The 25,845-nt window shown below is 53.0% G+C and overlaps 1 protein-coding gene across 2 annotated transcripts in view; it reads left to right on the top strand.

Annotated features, from left to right (window-relative positions):
* LOC138915106 (neuroblastoma breakpoint family member 6-like) overlaps positions 1-25,382 on the top strand; it is a 35,454-nt gene extending 10,072 nt beyond the window's left edge. For both annotated transcript variants that reach the window (XM_070266907.1, XM_070266906.1), the window contains exons 2-18: positions 2,414-2,461; positions 2,562-2,771; positions 4,749-4,851; positions 5,656-5,870; positions 6,939-6,990; positions 8,489-8,664; positions 9,716-9,770; positions 10,808-10,983; positions 12,035-12,089; positions 13,124-13,299; positions 14,351-14,405; positions 15,442-15,617; positions 16,669-16,723; positions 17,597-17,769; positions 21,126-21,362; positions 21,667-21,841; positions 24,200-25,382. In XM_070266907.1, coding sequence (XP_070123008.1) covers positions 2,594-2,771; positions 4,749-4,851; positions 5,656-5,870; positions 6,939-6,990; positions 8,489-8,664; positions 9,716-9,770; positions 10,808-10,983; positions 12,035-12,089; positions 13,124-13,299; positions 14,351-14,405; positions 15,442-15,617; positions 16,669-16,723; positions 17,597-17,769; positions 21,126-21,362; positions 21,667-21,841; positions 24,200-24,221 — 2,079 coding nt within the window. In that variant the 5' untranslated portion in view covers positions 2,414-2,461; positions 2,562-2,593 and the 3' untranslated portion in view covers positions 24,222-25,382. The remainder of the gene's footprint in view (positions 1-2,413; positions 2,462-2,561; positions 2,772-4,748; positions 4,852-5,655; positions 5,871-6,938; positions 6,991-8,488; positions 8,665-9,715; positions 9,771-10,807; positions 10,984-12,034; positions 12,090-13,123; positions 13,300-14,350; positions 14,406-15,441; positions 15,618-16,668; positions 16,724-17,596; positions 17,770-21,125; positions 21,363-21,666; positions 21,842-24,199) is intronic.
* The last annotated feature ends 463 nt before the right edge of the window (positions 25,383-25,845 follow it).

Below are 25,845 nucleotides of genomic sequence, written 5' to 3'. Positions count from 1 at the left end.
GTCTGTTTTCTTTCCAGTATCATGATTTTTTTTTTGAGGAAGTTTAGTCCTCTTCTAACATCTGCCACCAATCTTCACCTTTTTGCTGTGGAAGATTGGGCCTGAGCTGACATCCATGCACATCTTCCTCTATTTTCTTTTCTATAGGACCGGTGCCACAGCATGACTTGTTAAGCAGTGAGTAGGTCCACACCCGCTATCCGAACTGGCGAACCCTGGGCCGCTGAAGTGGCACATGTGAGCTCAAAGCACTCTGCGTGCCAACGGGCTGGCCCCATAATGTTTTGATTAATAGAGCTTGTAGTATATTTTGAAATCAGGGAGTACCATACCTCCAGCTTTGTTTCTTTTGTCTCAGGACTGCTTTGCATGCAGGTGCTTATTATAATGATTGACCTGGGGGTAGGAAACATGGAGCTGTATAACTTTTATGCAAAAGACAAAAGCAGGACAGAGCAGAACAACAAGGATACTTTCAATCAAGTCGCTAAAGCAGGGGAGAAACTGTTGGAGGACTCTAGAATGGAAGGGGACCTGGGCCATCTGACTGCATTTTAACTTCATCCATTTTATAGCATAGACATGAGGCCTTAGGGACATACGCCTCAGGCACCCGGCACTCCACCTTGACAACAGTGAGAGCCATAATTTCAAATTCTAGCGTGCTTTGAGTAGAAGTGAAATTTACTCTTTCTGCTCATCGATGAGACCAATCTTCTCTGAGTCTCTCACTTTACAAAGTAAGTCCTGTCATTCTTCATTCAAACTTCAACAGTGAGGTTTGAACTCAGAAAATCTTATAAATATTCTAGCCACCTAACAAAACACCAGAAAGTTGGCAAGTCCATTCCAGTTCAGGACAGTTGGGCCCACTAGACCACAGACTTTGAGACATAAAGAAAAGAATGTCACATCCAACTGACACCAAAAGAGAGATTTCTTTAAAGCTTTTCATGGCTCTGACACACCAATAGCATTCCACAGTGTCGTTGGAGGATGGCGTGGCGTGGGGAGGAGATGAGCCTCAAAAGCGGTTGATGCGGTCCTCTGTCCTTTACCTTGACATGAAAGCTCGGTGGTACATGGCCAGACCCATCGCGCCCTCAGCTCGGGCGAGTGCAGCAGCTAAACTGAAGAGACCAATGCCACAGGGGGTCTCCCAGGTCTCCTCTTCACAAGACCCGGGTGGGAAGAGATGACAAGAAAGTGAGCAGGGCATTCAGGGCACCACTTTCCCCTGCCTGCCTGTGCCTCTCTTGTCAACCTCAGCTTCTCTGTCACTGAACCCCATCACACACATAACACTGTGGGTCATCAACCATCCCTGAACCGTGACCTTGAAATTCCACGTTCTGGTAGAGGAATATAACCGCAGGTCAGTAGCATGACGACAGCTCGAAGGGATCTGTCCAGCAACAATCCATCAACACTGCTCCGCATCCCTGATCTGTTCCAAACGTGAGTGAACTGAATGACGACAAGAAATAGCATCAGGTTGACAAGTGTTTGCAAAAGAAAGGGCCACTACGTGTATTCAGGATATACTCATAAACCACTGTAATCATTTTCAGAGCTGGAAAAGAGCTCTTGTGGGACTAGAAGGCATAATATGTGGATATCCGGAACCAACAAGTAGGAAAGATAGTGTTTACAGACACTTAAAAAGTAACAACCACAAAAGCGGCCCACACATAGAGAAGGATTTTAGGAGGTAGAGATGTCACACTGACTTAAGTTTGAAGATAAGCGAACATGCTGCCCTAGTGAGGGGCAAGAAGTCGACACAACACAGGGATGCAGCAAGAGGAGTATTGTGAGTCAGGACAGAGAATAATTTTTTAACGAAGTATTCATTCACTTAGTATTACACTCTGCTTTTGTCCCTTTTAATGGATGTAGAAAAAACTGGAGAAAGCCCAGCGAATAGCAGCATGAGAGTCTACAAGTTTGCCATCTTTCACGTATGGGAAAACCTTAAGATCGGTTTACATTTAGAGAGAAAGTGGGGTGACTTCGTGACGGTGCTTCAGAAGACAAACTTTGTTGGGACACTGGTTTCTCTTTCTGTTTTGAGATGCACACAGGAATGGGCACTGAGAACTATGCTTAGATATTTTCTGGAAAGAGACAGGTCGGTAGCGTCACCACGAGAGTAGACAGCTGCTTTGGGGTGATGCCCATCAGCAGTGGCCTTCAGCAAAGGCCGGGCAGCCTGGGGTAGCAGCAGGGCCTAGGCAACTGGAAGGCAGGGGCTCCTAAGATTCCATGACACCTCCACCTTCCAATTCTGTTATTGCAACGCCAGACCATTAACCGGCGTGCTGGGGCCTCTCTCCATCACTCCTGTCTGACTCTGAGCTGCAGGCGGTGCCTGTGGCTCTGAGCTCTGTCATCTTGAACCTTGTTTTGGCAGTTCCGGACCCTCAGCTGTTGTGGAGTGTTGATCTAGTTGTCCCCAACGGTAAGTCAAGGATTCCTGTGTAAACACCCCTCTGGCCTGGTGAAACCGTTTTGTCTTTGCTTGTTTTTCACTCATTATATGTTTGGGTTTCTCTGCCCAGTCTCTGGCTCTACCTCTTCTGCCAACATCACCATGGCCGTGTGTCCTCACGCTTTGTCTGATCCGAGGGCAGAGGTGACCCTCCAGGAGTCCAACCAGGAATTGCGTTCACAGCTGGCACAAAGCAAGCAGGACTTCCAAGCCCTCATGGAGGAATTCCTTGTATCCGAAGCTGCTGCCTACTCCCTGGCCACCGAGCTGCAGAAGCACAGTAAGTCTCCCAGGGCTGTGCTCCCCAGATGGGTGAGTGATCCCTGTCTGCCCTCTAGGTCACTAAAGTTTCTCCAGACTTTATCCTCTGGTCCCTTTGTCAAAATAACTTTCATTCTGACCACAATCCAGGAAAGTCAGAGGTAGGTATTTTGCCCTCATTTTGCTGGGGATGGAGAAACTGATGCACAAAGAGTTTAGCCACTTTTTCAGATTTGCAGTGTGGTATACGGCGGCTTTAGAATTCGAGTCCCAGACATCGATTGCTGGTGCAGCCACACAATTGCGTCTTCCTCTCAGGAAAGGGCTGCACTGTTTCTCTCAGCATCCTCTCTGTCCTTTACCACATCCTGCATCACTCTGGGCCTAAATGTCTGGGACGAGTGAACTCCCTCAGTTCAAGCTTCTCTGAGGTCCCATGGGCAAAGCACTGTGCTACTTACAGTGGGAAAACAGATGATAGTAGCTGCTTTATAGGAGCTTAAAGATGAATATGCTCCTCACCGAAACTGTGCTATCCAGGAGTGACACCATCAAGACAGGGAATGCCCTGGTGAGAGGGAAGCCCTCTCTTCCAGGGCACGGGCTCTTCTTCCTGAGTCTGAGGAAGACGTTTGACACCCTGTGGTAAGGTTGGGGCTGTTTCTATGGAAACCAGAGAATCTGTCCCACCACCTGTGTCTCCCACTCAGCTGGTGAACCCTCAGGGATGCAGGGCAACCAACAGGTCCAGGTGACCTTGAGAGTCTGGGCTATGAGACCTGTGGCCAAATTGAGGCCACAAAGTGAGGTAGGTGGGGGAGACCACTAGCCCCAGGAAAACTCAAGCCAGTGTGTGAGGCAGGCCCTTCCCTGCCCCAGTCAGCCTCAAAACTGGAAGCTCGATTGCCTGCTCAGTGAGACTGGGCTGTAGTGACGACAAGAACCGTGACAACCAGGGCATGTGCACAGCAGAGTGTTTAGAAGGATCTTGACAACTCGGAGCCTGAATTGGGGTCGTTACCTACAATTGCTTTTCAATAAGCCATTGAGGGGGGAGTAACTAAAATGACTGACACAGAGAAAATCAAAGCCTGCCATTTAAAAAGTGAAGAGATGAGCTTTCAGGAAAGGACAAACGAAGTTTTATTTACATCCTGCCTTAGAATCACAGCGTAACTGTAGGAAACACATTTTGAAGCTGATGAAGAAGAAAGATATCACTTAAGACCTGGGTGTCAATGTAACACGGTGCAGTGGTGAAGAGCATGGACTCTGGGCCAGTCTTTCTGGGCTCCAATCCAAGCTGTGTGTCTTTCTGTGCCTCAGTTTCCTCCTCTGTTAATACGGTGCTGTCATGGTACCTACTTGTTTGAGTTGTTGCAATGCATCACATGGATGATTTCTGTAAGTCCCTGTCACAGGGTCAACACTATTTGTTAGTTCTTCCTTCTATTGCTTTTAATTTAACACAAACTTTCTTAGTATCTGTGCACGTTTCCTTCAGAAATTTATGGGCAAATGCATAATATTTTACAGGGTTGAATCCATATAAACGTCTTTATCTTGGATGTACTTGACCTTGAAATTCTGAGCTCAAGGGAACCAACAGTCAGTAGAGTCCACCGGGCCTTCCCAAGCACACAGGCAATCACTACTGCACGCGCCTGCTTGGTGTTTCACTTAAGAGGCTGTGAGGCTTGGTAACGTGACTAAGGCCCACGACTCAGGGTCAGTCTCAGGGGATGGGAATTCTGCCTTTGTCAAATAGAAGTTAACGTATCTAATTACTTTCTGTGCCTTGGAGCTTCTCTTTCCTCAGCTCTAAAATGGGGAGTAACCCAATGCTGTGTAGTAGTTTGGAGGCCGAGGAATAAGATGCGGAAATCCCAGTGTGGAGCCTGGTACTGGGCATGGACCCTGCTTCCTCCCTTGAAGGCAGTGACCACAGCAGCATGGCCAGCTTTCCACTGAGGCAGGGCTCTCTGTCCTTTTTCAGAGTGTGGAGAGTGCAAAGAGATCATTGAATCCGTGCTTGGGGACAAGCTGCCTTTTGAGGAGGGGAAGCTGGCAGAGAAGTCAACGCTAGCCAAGAAGCTCAGGTAAGGAGGGCTGTGTGGGGGTAGGCTGGTGGGTAGCTGTGGGAAAAGCTGAAGTGGGGCAGGGAGCAACTTTGGGCCAAGAGAAGGCAGAAATGTACACGGCAGGCACTTGTGTTCAAATGTTTATAAAGCAACTAGGGAAAAGTAATTGGAAAATTATGGACTCCAGTTATTCAGAGGCTCACTTACTCTTTTTTTTCAAAACTATAAATTTTTGAACTGAAACTCACCAAACACGAATTTGCACAAATTGAGGTGAACGATTCGGTGGCATTTAGTACGTTGACAGTGTTGTGCCATCACCCGCTCATTTCCCTTTAATCACAATCACCGCCTGTCTCACGAGGGCTTGTTGTGTTTTCTTTCTAAAGAATTCTGTCTCCTTGACCCTGTCATTCTCGTGTTCTTTCCAGCTAACCCAGCTGTGCTCGTGCACATTTCTGTGTCTGGCTTTGTGTCCATTCACTGCAGAATGCACCATGTGTATTTCAACATAGAAGCGGGCATGGCTGAAGGGGTTAACTGAAGAGACACGTTTTTAAAACAGGTTTAGGAAGACACCTGGTTTTGTTGACAGCAGAAACGATGAGTAGGATGTCCAGGAATCTGACGGGAGCTCTCTCTGATACAGAGGAAACCTGTGCTTTACCTTCCTCTTTCTCTTTGCCACAGGCAAGTCGCCACACATCGGCCAGAATTCTCTGAGGACTCCTTGGGGGCAGTTCTCACAGAAATCTTGAAAATCTTTAGAATCTGTCACTCATCCCTTTGGACTCTCAAGTCTTCTCTTCTGTCCCACCTTAGGGAATCCAATCTCCTAATTCAAGAGCAGGAGCAGCAACTGGCCTATCTGCGGCACAAGTTACAGGAAGGGCGAGAAGTGTGGGCCCTGCTGAGTCAGCACCTCAATGACCTGCTGACACACAACGGCTCTGACGACCACCAAGGGCAGGCCTTCCGCCAGCAACTGGCTGAGGGATATAGGCTGGCCACGCACCTTGCCCACATACTCGGCCCAGGTAAGGTGGCCACAGGCCCTCACTGCACTGAAATTCTCCAAGGTGCCTGGCTCACAAGACCCTCCACACCTCCCCTCGTAATGTTTTGACAAGCTGTCCCAGTTTGCGTGTTGCACTTGGGACCGTGGTAGGACCAGGACTGGCTAGGTGGGCGCAGAGAGCAGATATGCCCAGGGTGGAGGTCATAGTGGTGCAAGTGTCGGCTTCCTTCCTGATGGACTGTGACCTTTAGGGCAGGAGGCCACACCTACCTACTGTCAGAGGACACAAAAGAGGACGTGACAGGAGGCAGCTTGTTTGAGTGAAAAGAGCCTTGGACTAAGGGTGGCCATTCCCAGGCTCCAGCCTGAGAGCTGATGGTACTAACACTGGGTGAGAGATTGATTTTTACTTCATCCGTATCAATCTCCTCAGCAGTAAAATGGATCCAATAATCTGTTCACGGTAGCTGTAGTCATCAAACGCAGGAATGTCTATGAATGCACTTCCGAACAAAGCAAGCCCCTCGCTCTGTGGGGTTGGGCAAGGTACTGGATGTGGTAGAACTTGGTGGTAGAGAGTTTAGACTGGAGACCTTTCCGTAGAGAGAATTTCCCTCCACAACACACAGAAGCCAACTTGGAGGGCCCTTAAAGTCCCCAGATGAGGGATGTTGGCTTGGGTTCTTTCTTGTCTCCTTAGAGAAAGGACGAGGTTCTCTGTGAGAGCTGGGAAGGGATATAGGGCCTGTGCCTTTGGCAGGATTTGTGGCAGAATGGAGCACGCAGTCACAGAATTCAAGATGGAAGCTGGACAAGTATCCAGTGATATGAGGAACAAAAGACAGCTTAAACTTTTGCCCAATTTCAGGCAGAGTCTGCAATGATGGTGATCCAGTGGATCACAGACACACCGCCTGATGAATCAGAAACCCATGCTGGGGCAATGCTTTCAAGACAATGCACTAGGACTTCAAGACCATACGGACTCCTGCATAGATATTTATGTCTCTATGGCTGTTGAAGTCACTGCGTTTATAGAGGTTAAAGTGGGAAAGTGCTAACTGGACATTTCTGAATTTATTTGCAGGGAATAACGAAGACAAGGAAGACGAAAAGACACAAGGCACACTCACTCACAGGTGACAATGAATAATCTGGTGCCGGTAATGGGCAGGGAAAATGTGGAGACAGTATCAGAAAGAAGAGTAAGTGAGGGGAACAAAGTCACAAATGCCAGAGGCAAGAGAAGGAAACGTGGAGGTTGTAATGATTTAATTCACTCAACCAACAAGGAAAAGGCTCTGTTAACTTCAATGTCACTCATCTTTATGGACCTGTAAGTCTGACACAAGAGAACGCAACACCCTTAGGACATCATGCACATAGAGAAAAGGTCTATTTTCTCCTGCAACAAAAATCAGGGTGAGACGCATATCTAACTGCTACACATTAATGATGGTCTCTGGAAGGAAGTAAACTAGCAGTGCAAAAAGTAAAGGGATGATAAACCGCATTAAACAACAAAAATGCAGTGAGATGAGAAAAATGTACCTGTTCTGTAAACAGTCAGAGAAGGAAGCATAGAATGCAGACCATCATGGAGATTATACAATGAAACAAGAAGGGACTTCATTTGAAGGGGAAATGTGACAATCTCAGATATAGGGACATCAGGAAGTGCTCGCTATCCCCGTTTCCCCATGTAGACAACCGCCAAGTGTCCCTTTCCCAGAGTGCTCTGTGTTTCTCACCGTGGTCCTCGGATGGGCCAATTCCGTGATCTCTCTCCAGTGTGGTCACGTGCGGTCAGATGCCGGAGGTGTGCTCATCTGTCGGCGGATGGCGTGCGCTCTCCCGTTCTCTCTTTCTTCTGTCACCCAGCGGGGGACGCATGTCTGCCTCTGCCCGGTTGCCGTTCCCACGGTGGCGGCTATTTCCCGGCCAAGACGGTCCTTCGTGACCCAAGTCCGCATCATGCCCCAGTAGGGAGAGAGGCAGACCTTGCAGCTTCCAGATTTCTGGGAGTCGACAGTGGTGCCAGAGCCAGGCAGGGTTCACTTGGCAGCTGTCTGTGCATTTCCAACTGGATGCAAGAGTGTTGATGCCGCCTTTAGGGTCCTCTGAGTGTGTGGGTGTGTGATGACTCTTGTGGAGTGGAGGCGCTCGTCCTCCTTGCTCAAGAGCTCATTTTCTGCTCGGTGCTCTGAGCAAGCTCTGCTCGCTCTCTCCTCCTCTGTCTCTGTCTGTGTGTCTGTCTCTCTCCCTCTCTCTCTCTGTGTCTCTCTCTGTCTGTCTCTCTGTCTCTGTCTCTGTCTCTGTGTCTGTGTCTGTGTCTGTCTGTCTCTCGTCGGCTCACGCTGGATCGCTCGCTCTCTCGCGCTCTCTGTCTCTCTCCCTGCGCGCCCCACCCCCCCGGCCCTCTCTGCCTCTGTCTCTGTCTTTTTCCAGCTCTCTCTCCTGTTCCCACTTCAACTGCGGCCTGGCCCCAGCCAGAGGAGGATTGTGTGATCTCCCTGGCTGAGCCCTTCCCATTGCTCTTCTGTGAGCAGACCCTTCCACCTTCCAGGGAAAGCAGCTCTAGGAATGTGTGTTTCCCAAAGCCGCTTGTCTCCACTTGAGCCCTCCCTCCGCCCACAGGCTCGGCAGGGATGTGCCGCCCACGGTCGAGCCTCCGCTCCCGAGAGCGTGCCTGGAGGAATACTCCTGGACCTGCGCCACGGACGTCGGCCAGTCCGAGTCCTGCTGGACTCAGTCGAGCAGTGCCGTCTTCTGCTTCCAGGGCCTGGCCGTCTCCTCCCTGGCAGACACCCCCAGTGAGTATTGCCGCTGTGCAGGGGATAAGGCTCCAGCTGGACTCCCTGGGCGGTCCGTGTCCTTGGCATGCCAGCCCTCGGGCTGTGCAGACAGACACATTGAAGGGAGTCAGGCTGGAGGACAGAGTTGGAAGCACAGACGGGAGACGCTTGAGGGAGCTGCGCTCCCTTCCTTCTTGCCAGGATGCGCCCAGGTGCCCCTGGCCCCAGTGACCCATCACGGGACCCAAAGCCGGCAGGACAAACTCAGCTCCCCTGTGCCGCACGTAGCGCCAGGGCAGGTGTCTGTCAAACATCCCCGCTGGCGTGAAATGTCTCCTCGCACCTTCAGTGCTCTAACTTTCACGCCTGAGGCGTGTCCCTCCAGATTCTAGGCCCACCCCGTGCGCCTGGCCTCCTTGTGGACATCTGCCTCCGAGACGCCTCCCGGGCTTCACTCTTGTGGGCCCCACTCTCCGTCTCCGTCACGTTGGCCTCTCTTCCGAAGCAGTCCTCGGAAGAACGCCCCTAGCCACCTGTCCCGTTTCCCGTGCTCCCGTGTTTCCCGCGTGCGAGCCTAGGCCTTGGCCTTCTCCCAGCCCACAGGGTGGCCAGTGTTTCTGCGGAGCAGGGGGCGACGATGCCTCTGGATGCCAGGGTTTGTAGAGTGCAGCCGGCCTTCTCCCCTCAGGCGATGAGTTCGACTCGAGCCTCCACAACTAGCGTCCCCGCGCAGAGAAGGCTGAGTAGCGCGGCACTTGTGCGAGCGGGCACTTAGGCTGGTGCCCCAGAAGGTGTGAGCCCCACGCCTCTTTGGCTGTTTTCCCAGACTCGGGAGAGCATCCTGGGCTGAGGGCCTCCCCGATCGGGGAGACGCGGCCCGCTGGCTCAGCAAAGCCAGGCCGGCGCTTTCACGAGACACCGCCTGAGGTCTCCTGGCAGATTGCTCTTCCCGTCTGCCGTTGTCACACTGAGGATGTGGAGGTCCCTGGGCTGGGACTGGACACTGGATTCCCAAGGGTCGAGTGGGGATCTGCTTAGTGTGACTGGCCCCGTACGAATTTCTTTCCAGGCCAACACACCGATCCGGAGGACGACGGGGGCGTCCAAGACGGCCTGTGTTGCAGGTAACTCGGAAGAATCCCGGGACTCCATTGGAAGGGGCCATCTGGGCATCTCCGATCGAGGGAGTTCAGCGAGCGCTGACTATCCCCGTTTCCCCCACGCACGCAACCGCCAAGTGTCCCTTTCCCAGAGTGCTCTGTGTTTCTCACCGTGGTCCTCGGATGGGCCAATTCCGTGATCTCTCTCCAGTGTGGTCACGTGCGGTCAGATGCCGGAGGTGTGCTCATCTGTCGGCGGATGGCGTGCGCTCTCCCGTTCTCTCTTTCTTCTGTCACCCAGCGGGGGACGCATGTCTGCCTCTGCCCGGTTGCCGTTCCCACGGTGGCGGCTATTTCCCGGCCAAGACGGTCCTTCGTGACCCAAGTCCGCATCATGCCCCAGTAGGGAGAGAGGCAGACCTTGCAGCTTCCAGATTTCTGGGAGTCGACAGTGGTGCCAGAGCCAGGCAGGGTTCACTTGGCAGCTGTCTGTGCATTTCCAACTGGATGCAAGAGTGTTGATGCCGCCTTTAGGGTCCTCTGAGTGTGTGGGTGTGTGATGACTCTTGTGGAGTGGAGGCGCTCGTCCTCCTTGCTCAAGAGCTCATTTTCTGCTCGGTGCTCTGAGCAAGCTCTGCTCGCTTTCTCCTCCTCTGTCTCTGTCTGTGTGTCTGTCTCTCTCCCTCTCTCTCTCTGTGTCTCTCTCTGTCTGTCTCTCTGTCTCTGTCTCTGTCTCTGTGTCTGTGTCTGTGTCTGTCTGTCTGTCTCTCGTCGGCTCACGCTGGATCGCTCGCTCTCTCGCGCTCTCTGTCTCTCTCCCTGCGCGCCCCACCCCCCCGGCCCTCTCTGCCTCTGTCTCTGTCTTTTTCCAGCTCTCTCTCCTGTTCCCACTTCAACTGCGGCCTGGCCCCAGCCAGAGGAGGATTGTGTGATCTCCCTGGCTGAGCCCTTCCCATTGCTCTTCTGTGAGCAGACCCTTCCACCTTCCAGGGAAAGCAGCTCTAGGAATGTGTGTTTCCCAAAGCCGCTTGTCTCCACTTGAGCCCTCCCTCCGCCCACAGGCTCGGCAGGGATGTGCCGCCCACGGTCGAGCCTCCGCTCCCGAGAGCGTGCCTGGAGGAATACTCCTGGACCTGCGCCACGGACGTCGGCCAGTCCGAGTCCTGCTGGACTCAGTCGAGCAGTGCCGTCTTCTGCTTCCAGGGCCTGGCCGTCTCCTCCCTGGCAGACACCCCCAGTGAGTATTGCCGCTGTGCAGGGGATAAGGCTCCAGCTGGACTCCCTGGGCGGTCCGTGTCCTTGGCATGCCAGCCCTCGGGCTGTGCAGACAGACACATTGAAGGGAGTCAGGCTGGAGGACAGAGTTGGAAGCACAGACGGGAGACGCTTGAGGGAGCTGCGCTCCCTTCCTTCTTGCCAGGATGCGCCCAGGTGCCCCTGGCCCCAGTGACCCATCACGGGACCCAAAGCCGGCAGGACAAACTCAGCTCCCCTGTGCCGCACGTAGCGCCAGGGCAGGTGTCTGTCAAACATCCCCGCTGGCGTGAAATGTCTCCTCGCACCTTCAGTGCTCTAACTTTCACGCCTGAGGCGTGTCCCTCCAGATTCTAGGCCCACCCCGTGCGCCTGGCCTCCTTGTGGACATCTGCCTCCGAGACGCCTCCCGGGCTTCACTCTTGTGGGCCCCACTCTCCGTCTCCGTCACGTTGGCCTCTCTTCCGAAGCAGTCCTCGGAAGAACGCCCCTAGCCACCTGTCCCGTTTCCCGTGCTCCCGTGTTTCCCGCGTGCGAGCCTAGGCCTTGGCCTTCTCCCAGCCCACAGGGTGGCCAGTGTTTCTGCGGAGCAGGGGGCGACGATGCCTCTGGATGCCAGGGTTTGTAGAGTGCAGCCGGCCTTCTCCCCTCAGGCGATGAGTTCGACTCGAGCCTCCACAACTAGCGTCCCCGCGCAGAGAAGGCTGAGTAGCGCGGCACTTGTGCGAGCGGGCACTTAGGCTGGTGCCCCAGAAGGTGTGAGCCCCACGCCTCTTTGGCTGTTTTCCCAGACTCGGGAGAGCATCCTGGGCTGAGGGCCTCCCCGATCGGGGAGACGCGGCCCGCTGGCTCAGCAAAGCCAGGCCGGCGCTTTCACGAGACACCGCCTGAGGTCTCCTGGCAGATTGCTCTTCCCGTCTGCCGTTGTCACACTGAGGATGTGGAGGTCCCTGGGCTGGGACTGGACACTGGATTCCCAAGGGTCGAGTGGGGATCTGCTTAGTGTGACTGGCCCCGTGCGAATTTCTTTCCAGGCCAACACACCGATCCGGAGGACGACGGGGGCGTCCAAGACGGCCTGTGTTGCAGGTAACTCGGAAGAATCCCGGGACTCCATTGGAAGGGGCCATCTGGGCATCTCCGATCGAGGGAGTTCAGCGAGCGCTGACTATCCCCGTTTCCCCCACGCACGCAACCGCCAAGTGTCCCTTTCCCAGAGTGCTCTGTGTTTCTCACCGTGGTCCTCGGATGGGCCAATTCCGTGATCTCTCTCCAGTGTGGTCACGTGCGGTCAGATGCCGGAGGTGTGCTCATCTGTCGGCGGATGGCGTGCGCTCTCCCGTTCTCTCTTTCTTCTGTCACCCAGCGGGGGACGCATGTCTGCCTCTGCCCGGTTGCCGTTCCCACGGTGGCGGCTATTTCCCGGCCAAGACGGTCCTTCGTGACCCAAGTCCGCATCATGCCCCAGTAGGGAGAGAGGCAGACCTTGCAGCTTCCAGATTTCTGGGAGTCGACAGTGGTGCCAGAGCCAGGCAGGGTTCACTTGGCAGCTGTCTGTGCATTTCCACCAACTGGATGCAAGAGTGTTGACGCCGCCTTTAGGGTCCTCTGAGTGTGTGGGTGTGTGATGACTCTTGTGGAGTGGAGGCGCTCGTCCTCCTTGCTCAAGAGCTCATTTTCTGCTCGGTGCTCTGAGCAAGCTCTGCTCGCTCTCTCCTCCTCTGTCTCTGTCTGTGTGTCTGTCTCTCTCCCTCTCTCTCTCTGTGTCTCTCTCTGTCTGTCTCTCTGTCTCTGTCTCTGTGTCTGTGTCTGTGTCTGTCTGTCTGTCTCTCGTCGGCTCACGCTGGATCGCTCGCTCTCTCGCGCTCTCTGTCTCTCTCCCTGCGCGCCCCACCCCCCCGGCCCTCTCTGCCTCTGTCTCTGTCTTTTTCCAGCTCTCTCTCCTGTTCCCACTTCAACTGCGGCCTGGCCCCAGCCAGAGGAGGATTGTGTGATCTCCCTGGCTGAGCCCTTCCCATTGCTCTTCTGTGAGCAGACCCTTCCACCTTCCAGGGAAAGCAGCTCTAGGAATGTGTGTTTCCCAAAGCCGCTTGTCTCCACTTGAGCCCTCCCTCCGCCCACAGGCTCGGCAGGGATGTGCCGCCCACGGTCGAGCCTCCGCTCCCGAGAGCGTGCCTGGAGGAATACTCCTGGACCTGCGCCACGGACGTCGGCCAGTCCGAGTCCTGCTGGACTCAGTCGAGCAGTGCCATCTTCTGCTTCCAGGGCCTGGCCGTCTCCTCCCTGGCAGACACCCCCAGTGAGTATTGCCGCTGTGCAGGGGATAAGGCTCCAGCTGGACTCCCTGGGCGGTCCGTGTCCTTGGCATGCCAGCCCTCGGGCTGTGCAGACAGACACATTGAAGGGAATCAGGCTGGAGGACAGAGTTGGAAGCACAGACGGGAGACGCTTGAGGGAGCTGCGCTCCCTTCCTTCTTGCCAGGATGCACCCAGGTGCCCCTGGCCCCAGTGACCCATCACGGGACCCAAAGCCGGCAGGACAAACTCAGCTCCCCTGTGCCGCACGTAGCGCCAGGGCAGGTGTCTGTCAAACATCCCCGCTGGCGTGAAATGTCTCCTCGCACCTTCAGTGCTCTAACTTTCACGCCTGAGGCGTGTCCCTCCAGATTCTAGGCCCACCCCGTGCGCCTGGCCTCCTTGTGGACATCTGCCTCCGAGACGCCTCCCGGGCTTCACTCTTGTGGGCCCCACTCTCCGTCTCCGTCACGTTGGCCTCTCTTCCGAAGCAGTCCTCGGAAGAACGCCCCTAGCCACCTGTCCCGTTTCCCGTGCTCCCGTGTTTCCCGCGTGCGAGCCTAGGCCTTGGCCTTCTCCCAGCCCACAGGGTGGCCAGTGTTTCTGCGGAGCAGGGGGCGACGATGCCTCTGGATGCCAGGGTTTGTAGAGTGCAGCCGGCCTTCTCCCCTCAGGCGATGAGTTCGACTCGAGCCTCCACAACTAGCGTCCCCGCGCAGAGAAGGCTGAGTAGCGCGGCACTTGTGCGAGCGGGCACTTAGGCTGGTGCCCCAGAAGGTGTGAGCCCCACGCCTCTTTGGCTGTTTTCCCAGACTCGGGAGAGCATCCTGGGCTGAGGGCCTCCCCGATCGGGGAGACGCGGCCCGCTGGCTCAGCAAAGCCAGGCCGGCGCTTTCACGAGACACCGCCTGAGGTCTCCTGGCAGATTGCTCTTCCCGTCTGCCGTTGTCACACTGAGGATGTGGAGGTCCCTGGGCTGGGACTGGACACTGGATTCCCAAGGGTCGAGTGGGGATCTGCTTAGTGTGACTGGCCCCGTGCGAATTTCTTTCCAGGCCAACACACCGATCCGGAGGACGACGGGGGCGTCCAAGACGGCCTGTGTTGCAGGTAACTCGGAAGAATCCCGGGACTCCATTGGAAGGGGCCATCTGGGCATCTCCGATCGAGGGAGTTCAGCGAGCGCTGACTATCCCCGTTTCCCCCACGCACGCAACCGCCAAGTGTCCCTTTCCCAGAGTGCTCTGTGTTTCTCACCGTGGTCCTCGGATGGGCCAATTCCGTGATCTCTCTCCAGTGTGGTCACGTGCGGTCAGATGCCGGAGGTGTGCTCATCTGTCGGCGGATGGCGTGCGCTCTCCCGTTCTCTCTTTCTTCTGTCACCCAGCGGGGGACGCATGTCTGCCTCTGCCCGGTTGCCGTTCCCACGGTGGCGGCTATTTCCCGGCCAAGACGGTCCTTCGTGACCCAAGTCCGCATCATGCCCCAGTAGGGAGAGAGGCAGACCTTGCAGCTTCCAGATTTCTGGGAGTCGACAGTGGTGCCAGAGCCAGGCAGGGTTCACTTGGCAGCTGTCTGTGCATTTCCACCAACTGGATGCAAGAGTGTTGACGCCGCCTTTAGGGTCCTCTGAGTGTGTGGGTGTGTGATGACTCTTGTGGAGTGGAGGCGCTCGTCCTCCTTGCTCAAGAGCTCATTTTCTGCTCGGTGCTCTGAGCAAGCTCTGCTCGCTCTCTCCTCCTCTGTCTCTGTCTGTGTGTCTGTCTCTCTCCCTCTCTCTCTCTGTGTCTCTCTCTGTCTGTCTCTCTGTCTCTGTCTCTGTGTCTGTGTCTGTGTCTGTGTCTGTCTGTCTCTCGTCGGCTCACGCTGGATCGCTCGCTCTCTCGCGCTCTCTGTCTCTCTCCCTGCGCGCCCCACCCCCCCGGCCCTCTCTGCCTCTGTCTCTGTCTTTTTCCAGCTCTCTCTCCTGTTCCCACTTCAACTGCGGCCTGGCCCCAGCCAGAGGAGGATTGTGTGATCTCCCTGGCTGAGCCCTTCCCATTGCTCTTCTGTGAGCAGACCCTTCCACCTTCCAGGGAAAGCAGCTCTAGGAATGTGTGTTTCCCAAAGCCGCTTGTCTCCACTTGAGCCCTCCCTCCGCCCACAGGCTCGGCAGGGATGTGCCGCCCACGGTCGAGCCTCCGCTCCCGAGAGCGTGCCTGGAGGAATACTCCTGGACCTGCGCCATGGACGTCGGCCAGTCCGAGTCCTGCTGGACTCAGTCGAGCAGTGCCATCTTCTGCTTCCAGGGCCTGGCCGTCTCCTCCCTGGCAGACACCCCCAGTGAGTATTGCCGCTGTGCAGGGGATAAGGCTCCAGCTGGACTCCCTGGGCGGTCCGTGTCCTTGGCATGCCAGCCCTCGGGCTGTGCAGACAGACACATTGAAGGGAATCAGGCTGGAGGACAGAGTTGGAAGCACAGACGGGAGACGCTTGAGGGAGCTGCGCTCCCTTCCTTCTTGCCAGGATGCGCCCAGGTGCCCCTGGCCCCAGTGACCCATCACGGGACCCAAAGCCGGCAGGACAAACTCAGCTCCCCTGTGCCGCACGTAGCGCCAGGGCAGGTGTCTGTCAAACATCCCCGCTGGCGTGAAATGTCTCCTCGCACCTTCAGTGCTCTAACTTTCACGCCTGAGGCGTGTCCCTCCAGATTCTAGGCCCACCCCGTGCGCCTGGCCTCCTTGTGGACATCTGCCTCCGAGACGCCTCCCGGGCTTCACTCTTGTGGGCCCCACTCTCCGTCTCCGTCACGTTGGCCTCTCTTCCGAAGCAGTCCTCGGAAGAACGCCCCTAGCCACCTGTCCCGTTTCCCGTGCTCCCGTGTTTCCCGCGTGCGAGCCTAGGCCTTGGCCTTCTCCCAGCCCACAGGGTGGCCAGTGTTTCTGCGGAGCAGGGGGCGACGATGCCTCTGGATGCCAGGGTTTGTAGAGTGCAGCCGGCCTTCTCCCCTCAGGCGATGAGTTCGACTCGAGCCTCCACAACTAGCGTCCCCGCGCAGAGAAGGCTGAGTAGCGCGGCACTTGTGCGAGCGGGCACTTAGGCTGGTGCCCCAGAAGGTGTGAGCCCCACGCCTCTTTGGCTGTTTTCCCAGACTCGGGAGAGCATCCTGGGCTGAGGGCCTCCCCGATCGGGGAGACGCGGCCCGCTGGCTCAGCAAAGCCAGGCCGGCGCTTTCACGAGACACCGCCTGAGGTCTCCTGGCAGATTGCTCTTCCCGTCTGCCGTTGTCACACTGAGGATGTGGAGGTCCCTGGGCTGGGACTGGACACTGGATTCCCAAGGGTCGAGTGGGGATCTGCTTAGTGTGACTGGCCCCGTGCGAATTTCTTTCCAGGCCAACACACCGATCCGGAGGACGACGGGGGCGTCCAAGACGGCCTGTGTTGCAGGTAACTCGGAAGAATCCCGGGACTCCATTGGAAGGGGCCATCTGGGCATCTCCGATCGAGGGAGTTCAGCGAGCGCTGACTATCCCCGTTTCCCCCACGCACGCAACCGCCAAGTGTCCCTTTCCCAGAGTGCTCTGTGTTTCTCACCGTGGTCCTCGGATGGGCCAATTCCGTGATCTCTCTCCAGTGTGGTCACGTGCGGTCAGATGCCGGAGGTGTGCTCATCTGTCGGCGGATGGCGTGCGCTCTCCCGTTCTCTCTTTCTTCTGTCACCCAGCGGGGGACGCATGTCTGCCTCTGCCCGGTTGCCGTTCCCACGGTGGCGGCTATTTCCCGGCCAAGACGGTCCTTCGTGACCCAAGTCCGCATCATGCCACAATTCGGAATAAAATACACCCGAAAGCCCAGCTTTCTCTGAGTTTACCCTCATGCCAGAGTCAGTTTACCCTTTGTCTGCTTCGTTTATGTTCCTGCCCACTCTATTCAATACTATTCATGCCACCCTTCTTCTTTTCTGAGTTTACCTTTTTCATGTCTCTCGTCTCCTGGTATACTCAATCCTCTCTCTCATCACATTTTTTCCCTCTTTCTCATGATCTTTTCTTTTCCTCCATCCTCTAAGCTATCTCTGCTGGGTCCTTTTTCCACTTTCTTTCCCTCTTTCTCCTTTTCTCCCTAATGATCTCCCTCTCTCTCCTGTTCACTTTCCAACCACACTCTCTTCCTAGACAGGGCCAGTTTCCTTTTTCTCTCTTGATGGGTGCCTTAACTCTGTTTTAGGTGATCCCACTCTCATCCTTCCCATCCAAACCGTCCCTTGTTTTTTGTCTTTCCTAATGCCTTTTTTATCTTCACTCATCTCTACCCCAACAGCCTCAGCAGCAATCTGCTCTATATGAAAGATAATGGATTCCCCCAGGACGCCGTGAATAAATATTTTTTTTCTCGTTCCATTGAACATGACCTGTCCTCCTCCTACAGACCTTACAGTGATTCTTCATTGTCATTTGACAGACACGAAATCTTCCAAACCCTGGATGCAGAGGGTGAGTACTCCCATTGTAAATGGCACAAATTCCTTGTGGTTTTCTGGTAATGTCTATGTTCTTTGAATCCAGCACCCTGCATTGGCTGAGAGGTGCATCCCTGCCAATGGGTTCTGTAGACTCCTTCTAGTTTGAGTTGTGCTCCTGCAGTTAATTTTAAGAAGCATCCTGTGGTCGGATAATTTTCTTCTTCTAGTCTCAACTCCTGTCACCTGGCATTTCTCACAACTGCAGACTGTTCCTATCAAGTCAGGTTCAAGAGGGGAAATAGAGGGATAATGGAAAAGTCTCAGCCATCATTTTGTTACCTGGAGGAATTTGTGAAAAACCTCTCTTTTTCACCCTATGAATTCTCATACTCATGGAATGATGTTGCTACTTGTATTTCCTCAGTAGTTTTGTACAAACTCTCTGGCTTTCCACACAGATTTGCTTTCTGCTCTATATTTGCAACATGTGTTACATGGTTCCGGAGCTCAAAGTTTTTCCCCTGGGGTGCCTACCCGCTTCTGAAGCATTTGGATACGAGATCCTGAGCACCAAATCCTGCCTGTTTCTGTGTTTTCAATGAAGCCAAAGCTCTCATTCTGATTTTTCATCCTCCACCAATGGCCATGGGTTTCATCCTTTGTGCAACACCATTGATTTATTCCATGTGGAGGTTATAGTTTCAATCACGTGTCTAGTCTCTGCGGTATCATCTCATGTAAACTATCAACAGCCTGTGTACCTGATGGGGGTATTGGCCTAATTTATGAGCAAAGCACACAAGCTTCCCTATCCATTATCTCCAGAAAAGTCCTCCCTGGTGAGCAAGATCCCACTGGGGCCGCCATTTCCTCAAGCCGGGAGATTCAAACACAGTTTTCATCTCCTCTCCCGGAGGCGATCTTCCGGACTTCTCTTCTGGGCGAGGTGGTTGGATTGTTAGGAGCCTTTACTCATGAAATCATCTTGTAGGAAGAGCCAGAAACTCTGTGGTGTTCCTGACTCTCTCTGACTATTTTATAGTGAAATCGACCATGAACAACTTGTCCTTCAACCTTTTCGGGTCAGTAAGGGCCTTTTCACACTGGACCGTCCTCTTTCCTGTTTCCCGTTCTTCCCGAGGTGCAGAGAATCGAAGGCTTTCTGAGGATCACAACAATTCATGACTGAAAATGTCACACAGGTCTTTTGTGTCTGTTGTGTGCCACGCCCCTCAGCAAGTGAGCTCCGTGGACACTATAACCCATTCGGTCCTCACAGCGCCGCTCTCAATAGGTGAGGTATCTCATGTTGGAGCCGAGGGCACTGAGGCTCAGCAAGGTCACTTTGCTAGCCCCAGACCCCCAGTCAGTGCACAGTGGGACTGTGGCCCCCGTTTGGCCTGACTCCCCTGCTCAGGCTCTGTCTCCTGCTCTCAGCAGTCAGAACATCAGGGACTAAGCGGGGATGGTGCTCACCCTCTTCCTTGTGCTTTGTTCAAAACTATGTCAAACAATTTTAAACCTAAACAGAAAAGTTGGAAGACATCCAAAGAACTCCTGTTTCCACTCATGCCGACCTGCCAGCTCCTACCCTCTCCGAGCACTCCGTCCTGTGAGCAGAGCCAGCGGCTCACCCAGGACCTCCCAGGGAAGCTGCAGCTCCATGAGGAGCTCTCTCCGTGGAAAATCAGCCAGGGCTGAGAGATCTGTCTCCCCAGCCCCTGCCCTCGGGGCTTTTCTGCTCTCACTTAGAGTTGTCCTGCCGCCGTTGTAAAGCTGCACAGCTCTGTCTCGGTTACCCTGACAGCCAGGTCTCGGTCCCCATGAGGAGGATGGGAAATGCTCAGACACACCTCAGAAGTGAGATGTGTGTGATGGGGCACGGCCTTGCCAGGCCATCGTTCAAAATGCAGCAGGAAAGGACAAATTGCCCCATGCAGATGGGCTGAGATAAGTGAAGAGATCACCTAAATTCTACACGGACCCGTCCTGTGTTGGGGTTCGCTGATGACAACATGTAAACAGTGTGTATGGCAGCAGAGGGGCTACAGGCAGTACAGGGTACAGCCCGAGAGAAGTCCTTGTGGAAAAAGACCTGGAAGCCAGAAGAGGCATGTGGCGCAGGGCTGGGGTGGGGGCTGGAGGGCAGGCTGATTCCAGAGGATTTATCTAAGGGAGGTGTGGGAAGCGATGCTGTAGAAGAAAGAGGGGCCAGAAGAGAGAAGGAGGGAGTGCAAAGGAGGTGCAGAGTTGAGAGTGTGTAGCAGAGAGGGGAGAGGAAGTTCCCCCAGCAGAGCAGGCACAGGATGGGGCAGGATCTGGGGTAAGAAGGCGGGTGAGACATTTGCCGGTGAGAGAGGATGGAACCAGGGAACGCACCTTGAGGGAGGCTGGATGGAGCACGGACAGGAGTCAGGAGAGTCTGTGATCTGGAAGACGAAATGGCAACAGACACACAGAGACATTTCTATGGAACAGTGAACCCTTGGTGAGAATGAGGATGGCTAGAGGGCAGGAGAGAGGGGAGCCCTCGCAGTGCAGAGCAGGCCCTGCGGGCCAGGAGCCCGCCTGAGTCTGACCTGGACTGGCCTGAGGCTATTTGAAGTCTTTGTTAGCCCCCTTTCTGAGAGTATGTGTTCATTTCACAGTCAAAATATACACGTTTATTAGGGAGAACTGCCCAGCCCCCACCGAGGGGTGTGGGACACAGGATTGAGCGCTCTCTTACCTCCCTGAAGAACCACAAAGTCTGACTCTGTAGCACTTCTCTGTCCCTAAGTTTCCAATCGGGGACTCAGACCTCTACTACATGTCCTGTAGCTGCCGGTGCCCTGCGTGGCTATAGATATTTACATGTGTGGGTGGGTGGAGGGCAGTCAAAAATTACAGACAAAGCTGCTCAAAAGGCCGCAGAACTTTACAAAACTTCGGATAACTCGGTCCCTGTTCTACGGTTTCCCAACTGTGTCTTCTACCGGACCTGAAGACTTGTGGCCGTACTTCTCTCCCTGTTCCTTTATACTGTGGGTACACATCAACATCGCTTTCTCCCCCATGTTCTAAGGCCTCTCTAGAACCTTCTCTCTAAGCTATAGGACTAAGTTAATGAGAACAGATTCACAGGCATGACTTCATCCTTGCATCCAAAGTCCTCTGGACTCAGTGGGTTTCTCACTTCTGGGACACTGCATCCTGTCACCTGCCATCTCAGCATCCCCAGGGACACATGTGAAGCTGACAGCTCCTTCATGTACATGAGGTCTGCCTTTTTTCTTTGGGTCACTGGGTGGTCTCACTGACAGGCATGGACATTAGAAATGGGTGGTCTCCCAGGGCTGAGGAAAGGAAAGCTGGGATTGGTCCCACTGAGCCCTCTTCTCCTTTCAGCTCCCACCCTGGAGGCCGGTCACCGAGGGCCTTTGAGGACAAACTGGAGTTTCCAAAGGCCAGAGCTGCAAGCTTCACAGACACAGCTGCAGCCAGGCACCCAGGTGACCAGTTATCTGCTGCTGCAGCTGGACCAGTTGGACTGTGGTGCCGGCAAAGCCAGGCTTGGCCTTTGCTCCACCACCTGGAGCTTTAGAGCCCACGATCCCTTCAGAAATCAGTGGCCGCTCTTCCAAGGTGAGAGAGAAAAGGGGAATACGAAGCTCTGGTCCATTGTTAGTCGTCAGAGGGTGGGAGCGGGGAGGTGATGGGCCTCTCCCACACCTCCTGGCAATCTCATCACTACTGGGTAGTGTGAGTAAGATCAAAGAAAGAGAAAATATGAAAGTGTCGCCATGGGCCTCACCTCACCCATGGACTTTCAGTGGCCTTTCTTGTTCTGGCCACTCTGCTTATTTGATGTCCCTCCTGGGTGGAGGATTAAGTCCCAGTACGATCATGAATGACAATGGATCCTGTTGGCTGTGGTTTTATTTTTCAGGACTGGGTTTCGATGCTTCCCTCAGAGGAAAGAAACCTCCCAAGCTGGAGGGTGATGCTCTTGAGGGCTCAGCTGCCTTAAGTGCCCAGAAACAGAAGATTATCAAAAGAAAACTGCTCTTCAACAAGTGGAGGATAACATGCAATTTCCCCAGCCTTCAGCTGAGGGTACTGAGGTAATCACATCGCTGGCTCTTAGATGCACTTATGCCTCATGGCTCTCTAGCTAAGATTCTAGCTCAATCTCCCGCTGTGTCTTCTCTTCCTCATTTGTTCACTCCAACAGCTGATGCGACCTCTGTCTGGCCTTCCCTCTGTTTTCCATGGGGGCTGCCACCCTGCCAGGCCCTTCCAGCTCCATCTCGTTTGCTCTCTGAACTCTGCTGTGTTCCTGCCGCTGCTGTCCTGATATTCCCTCTCTGCTTTCATCTTAGCCACGGGGAAGCCTGAGCCCATGGTCCTCCTCATCACAAGAGCATCATTGATGCCGCTGAACACAAGGCACTTTGCCTGAAATCACACACTTTCTTCATTTCTTTGCCTTCCCTTCCCAGCTTCCCCAACTCCACTGCCTCTTTCTTCTCAATGAATCACTCACACATGGATCTTCCTCCTGAGTCATTTTGGGAATCTGACCCAGGACAACCCTTAACCGTGGACTTCTCCATGTGAAGAAGAAGAAGAAGTGTTAAAACTGAGGACAAAGAGCCCAGATGACAAAAACCAAATGAGAACCTGGGTCACAGGTGGGAGTGCTGGACTGGCCTGGAGCCAGCTTTCTCCTCGGCCCACATGTGCAGGCCTGTGCTAATGTGCATGGGGCTTCCAGGGACTCAGCATCCTCACCTCAGGGCCTCATTGGAGCTGGCATTAACACTGCCCTGTAATAAGCACCTGGTGAAAATTTAATTAAGATCAGTGCCTTGACCTCCCACCTGGCGATTCTCATTTAAATTGTCAGGAGTGGGGTTTGGGCTTCAGTAGATTTCAAATGCTCCCCAGGGATTCTAACATGCAGCTAGACTTGACAAGGACCATTCCTCTACGATGATCTCAGGTTCAGAATAGAAATGCCCAGAATGTGTGGCTGCTTCATTAAAAAGCCTGAATATCCATCAGCCATTGAGGGGATTTGTATGCCTCTCTCAACAGCACTCTTTGTACAACGTGGAAAAAAGTGGGAAGATAAAAGAGGTAGATGAATGGATTAGACTTCTGACCTCCCTTCTTTGAGGAGAGTTTCCCCCACTTTTCTGAAGACAAGATAAAACAGCAAACGAGCATTTCATTGAAAAACAGTGCACAGAAAACCATACCTCCCTTATTACACATCATAAAATTTAGTATTTTCTTTAATATTTTTCATATAAAACTAGAAGTTCCTATTCCATCCAATTGATTTCAAGTCCCATGCGTTCAGCACTACAGTTTGAGAATTTTAGTATTGATCAATTTTTGTCGTTAAGTAAAAGCCCCAAAGAGAATCTTTATGCTCATTCCCTTAAAGAGAACATAATAGTAAGTAACAGCTGAAAGTCAGGAAAAGATTGCATGTTTATGCTTCTTATGCCATTCTTTCCACTGGCCTAAAAGACTAAAGGAGAATCTTTCTCTATGCAGTGCTTTGTGGGGAATAAAGGGGTGGGGTGGGAGAGAACATAGTCAAACCAGGTGCCTCATGCTTCCCCTTCGGAGTTTTTGGTCTAGATGTTGAGAATATTCCTAGAAATGCCCTAAGGTGTATCCTGGTGTGGAATCAACGCTAAAGAATGAAGGAAAATGCATGGGGCCATGGTTACCGTCCCTGCTCTCTTTTTGTTAATTCCATTTTGAGTTTCTCCTTCTTTGGTTCTTTCCTCAGTCTCTTTGGAGAAGAATTTCTCTGTAAACCCTTTTTTCCCGTTGAGCCAAAGTGATGCAACAGTGTCTGTGGTCTGTGGACACCTCCAGATCGGAGCCCTTCCTCTCACCTTCCACAAATTATGGAAAGGGCCTGAGGCCTGGGTTCCAGTTCAAGCGTTGTGCCCCTCCTCCTCAGAGCACTGGGACGTGGAGTTAAAGAGGGTGTGCTTCTCTGCCCAGGGTCCTCTCGTTCCGACAGCAGTCTGTTTCTGAATGTGGGGGGTGGATGCTAAGCACATCCCTCCCTGGGAGGGGTGGGAAAGCCATCACTTTGCTCCAGACTGAGGGGCTTCAGGAGTGAAGTGGCTGCTGAGGAAAGGCTGGTAGGGCTCTGGCTAAGGCTCTGCAGCCGCTCTGAGCTGGGATGTCACCAGGCTCCTGGTGGGGTGAGGACAGGGTGTCCCTCGATGCTGCACCACAGCCTGGATGGAAGTGCAGGGAGGTGTTTCTTCTACCTTGTGGCTCTCACTTTCCCCTTCAGCGGCCTGTGTTCCTCCTTCAGCTCCTCCCCTCAACAGGAGCTCAGCTTCCTGCTGGCCTCTGTCACCACATAGCCATCCCTCCAGGCTCAGCTATCATTGGGACCTGCAAAGACTCACATTTCATTTTTATTTTCTCTTTCTGTCTCTCAGATACCAAGATCTCTGGATCTAAGGAAAGATATTACTGATCTGAAAGAAACCGCATCACAAAAAGTACCGTTTTCACTTGATGAAAAAAATCTGAAACAGCAAATCAATTTAAAACCGAAACAGAACAGTGAAGGGATCCTATGCTGAAGATCAACATCACAACCACAAAGCACTCTCCAAGGTTTTTACTGCAAAGCCTGCTTTGATGGGAAAAATCCCAGCCCTTTGGCCTCCAACTGCGCTAAGTCACTGAGGAGACCACCGCCTAGACCCACACACGGTTATGAGAGACCTTAACCCTTGCTGCTCTCAGTTCCCGTCTTGCACATCAGCAGAATCAGGAGCAACTGGCAAAAGACAACATGACAGACCCGGCGTTCTGTGCCACCAGCTGGGCTGTGCGAGGAGCAGACAGCACTAACTATGCAGTGCTATGGTGACAACGTTTAGCCTGAATTCAGTCATGAGGTAGTCCTGAGACAAGTGCAGAATCTAGACCACTGCACAAGACAACTGGCCTCGCCTCAACAAACAAGGCAACGTCACCACAAGTAAGATAACAAAAAGGAGAAGAGACTTTTGGGGTTCTAAACGACTAAAAAGATTTCTTTAGTCCTTTGGATCCAAAAACCTCTCCTCACCTTTTGTTGTTTTTGGTGGCGGTGACATTGCCTTGTTTGTAGAGGTCAGGACAGTTGTCTGGTTCAATGGTCTACATTGTGTACTGGTCTGACCACTTCCTCATGACTAACTCAGGCCGACCCTCTTGCCAAGAGCCCTACGTAGTTAGTGCTGGGTGCTTCCTAGTGGAGCCCACCTGGAGACTAAGAATGTCCGGTGTGTCCACCACTGTGACTGCCGTACTCGCATGGGTCACGTTGTCATGGAGGGGCCTACGAGATCTGTTCATTGTAAGGGCACATTTTTTCCTTTCTATAATGAGTAAGTAATTTGGTGAGTGGTACTTTGAGAGTGTGTGAACATCCTCTTTTCTAAAGATCTTTCTCTAAATATTTTACCATCCTTAATGATCCCTGATGTATGTCGATTAACATATTTGCATTTATACATTGGAAATTTTCTAATCCGTTCATACCTATAGCCTTGTATTTGTTGGCATTTTGCCATGAAAAAGAACATTCCTTCCCCTTCTATGCTATTAAAATTTTTGTTTTGACTGTCACTGTGGACTCATGAATATTTTAAATTCAGTGTTATAATCAGCATCATCATGACTGACTGGGTGGATATAAATATAAATTAATATAAACATTCTTCTCTCTCTCCTTCATAGTTACGTCCTACAGTCTCCCATACGTTTTAGGCTGTATTACCCACCTGTAGTAGATGGTATTTACTATTTTCTGTTTCCATGTTTCTGTGTGTGTGTTTCATTTGATATTTAAGAACTGTGTAGCTAGTGCTGTATATTTCACTAAGTGTTTTTGATATCTTAGTCCCTTACTAACTTGTCAAACTTCTAATAATTGTTTTACGAGTTTGAAATGACATCTTTCAACTGCAAACTTTTACCACTGTGACCATCCAGGACATTTGTTCTGTTTTTCTCTTTTCTTCCATCCTTCCTGGCCACTTCTCATAGAATTGTTTCAACCCAGTTAAAGGTATACCATTGACACACTGCT

Source organism: Equus caballus, chromosome 5 (assembly GCF_041296265.1).
Source record: "Equus caballus isolate H_3958 breed thoroughbred chromosome 5, TB-T2T, whole genome shotgun sequence".
In the NCBI taxonomy this organism is placed as follows: Eukaryota; Metazoa; Chordata; class Mammalia; order Perissodactyla; family Equidae; genus Equus; species Equus caballus.
The sequence above is the reverse complement of the archived record's forward strand: the minus strand, read 5'-3'. Positions and strand labels throughout refer to the sequence as shown.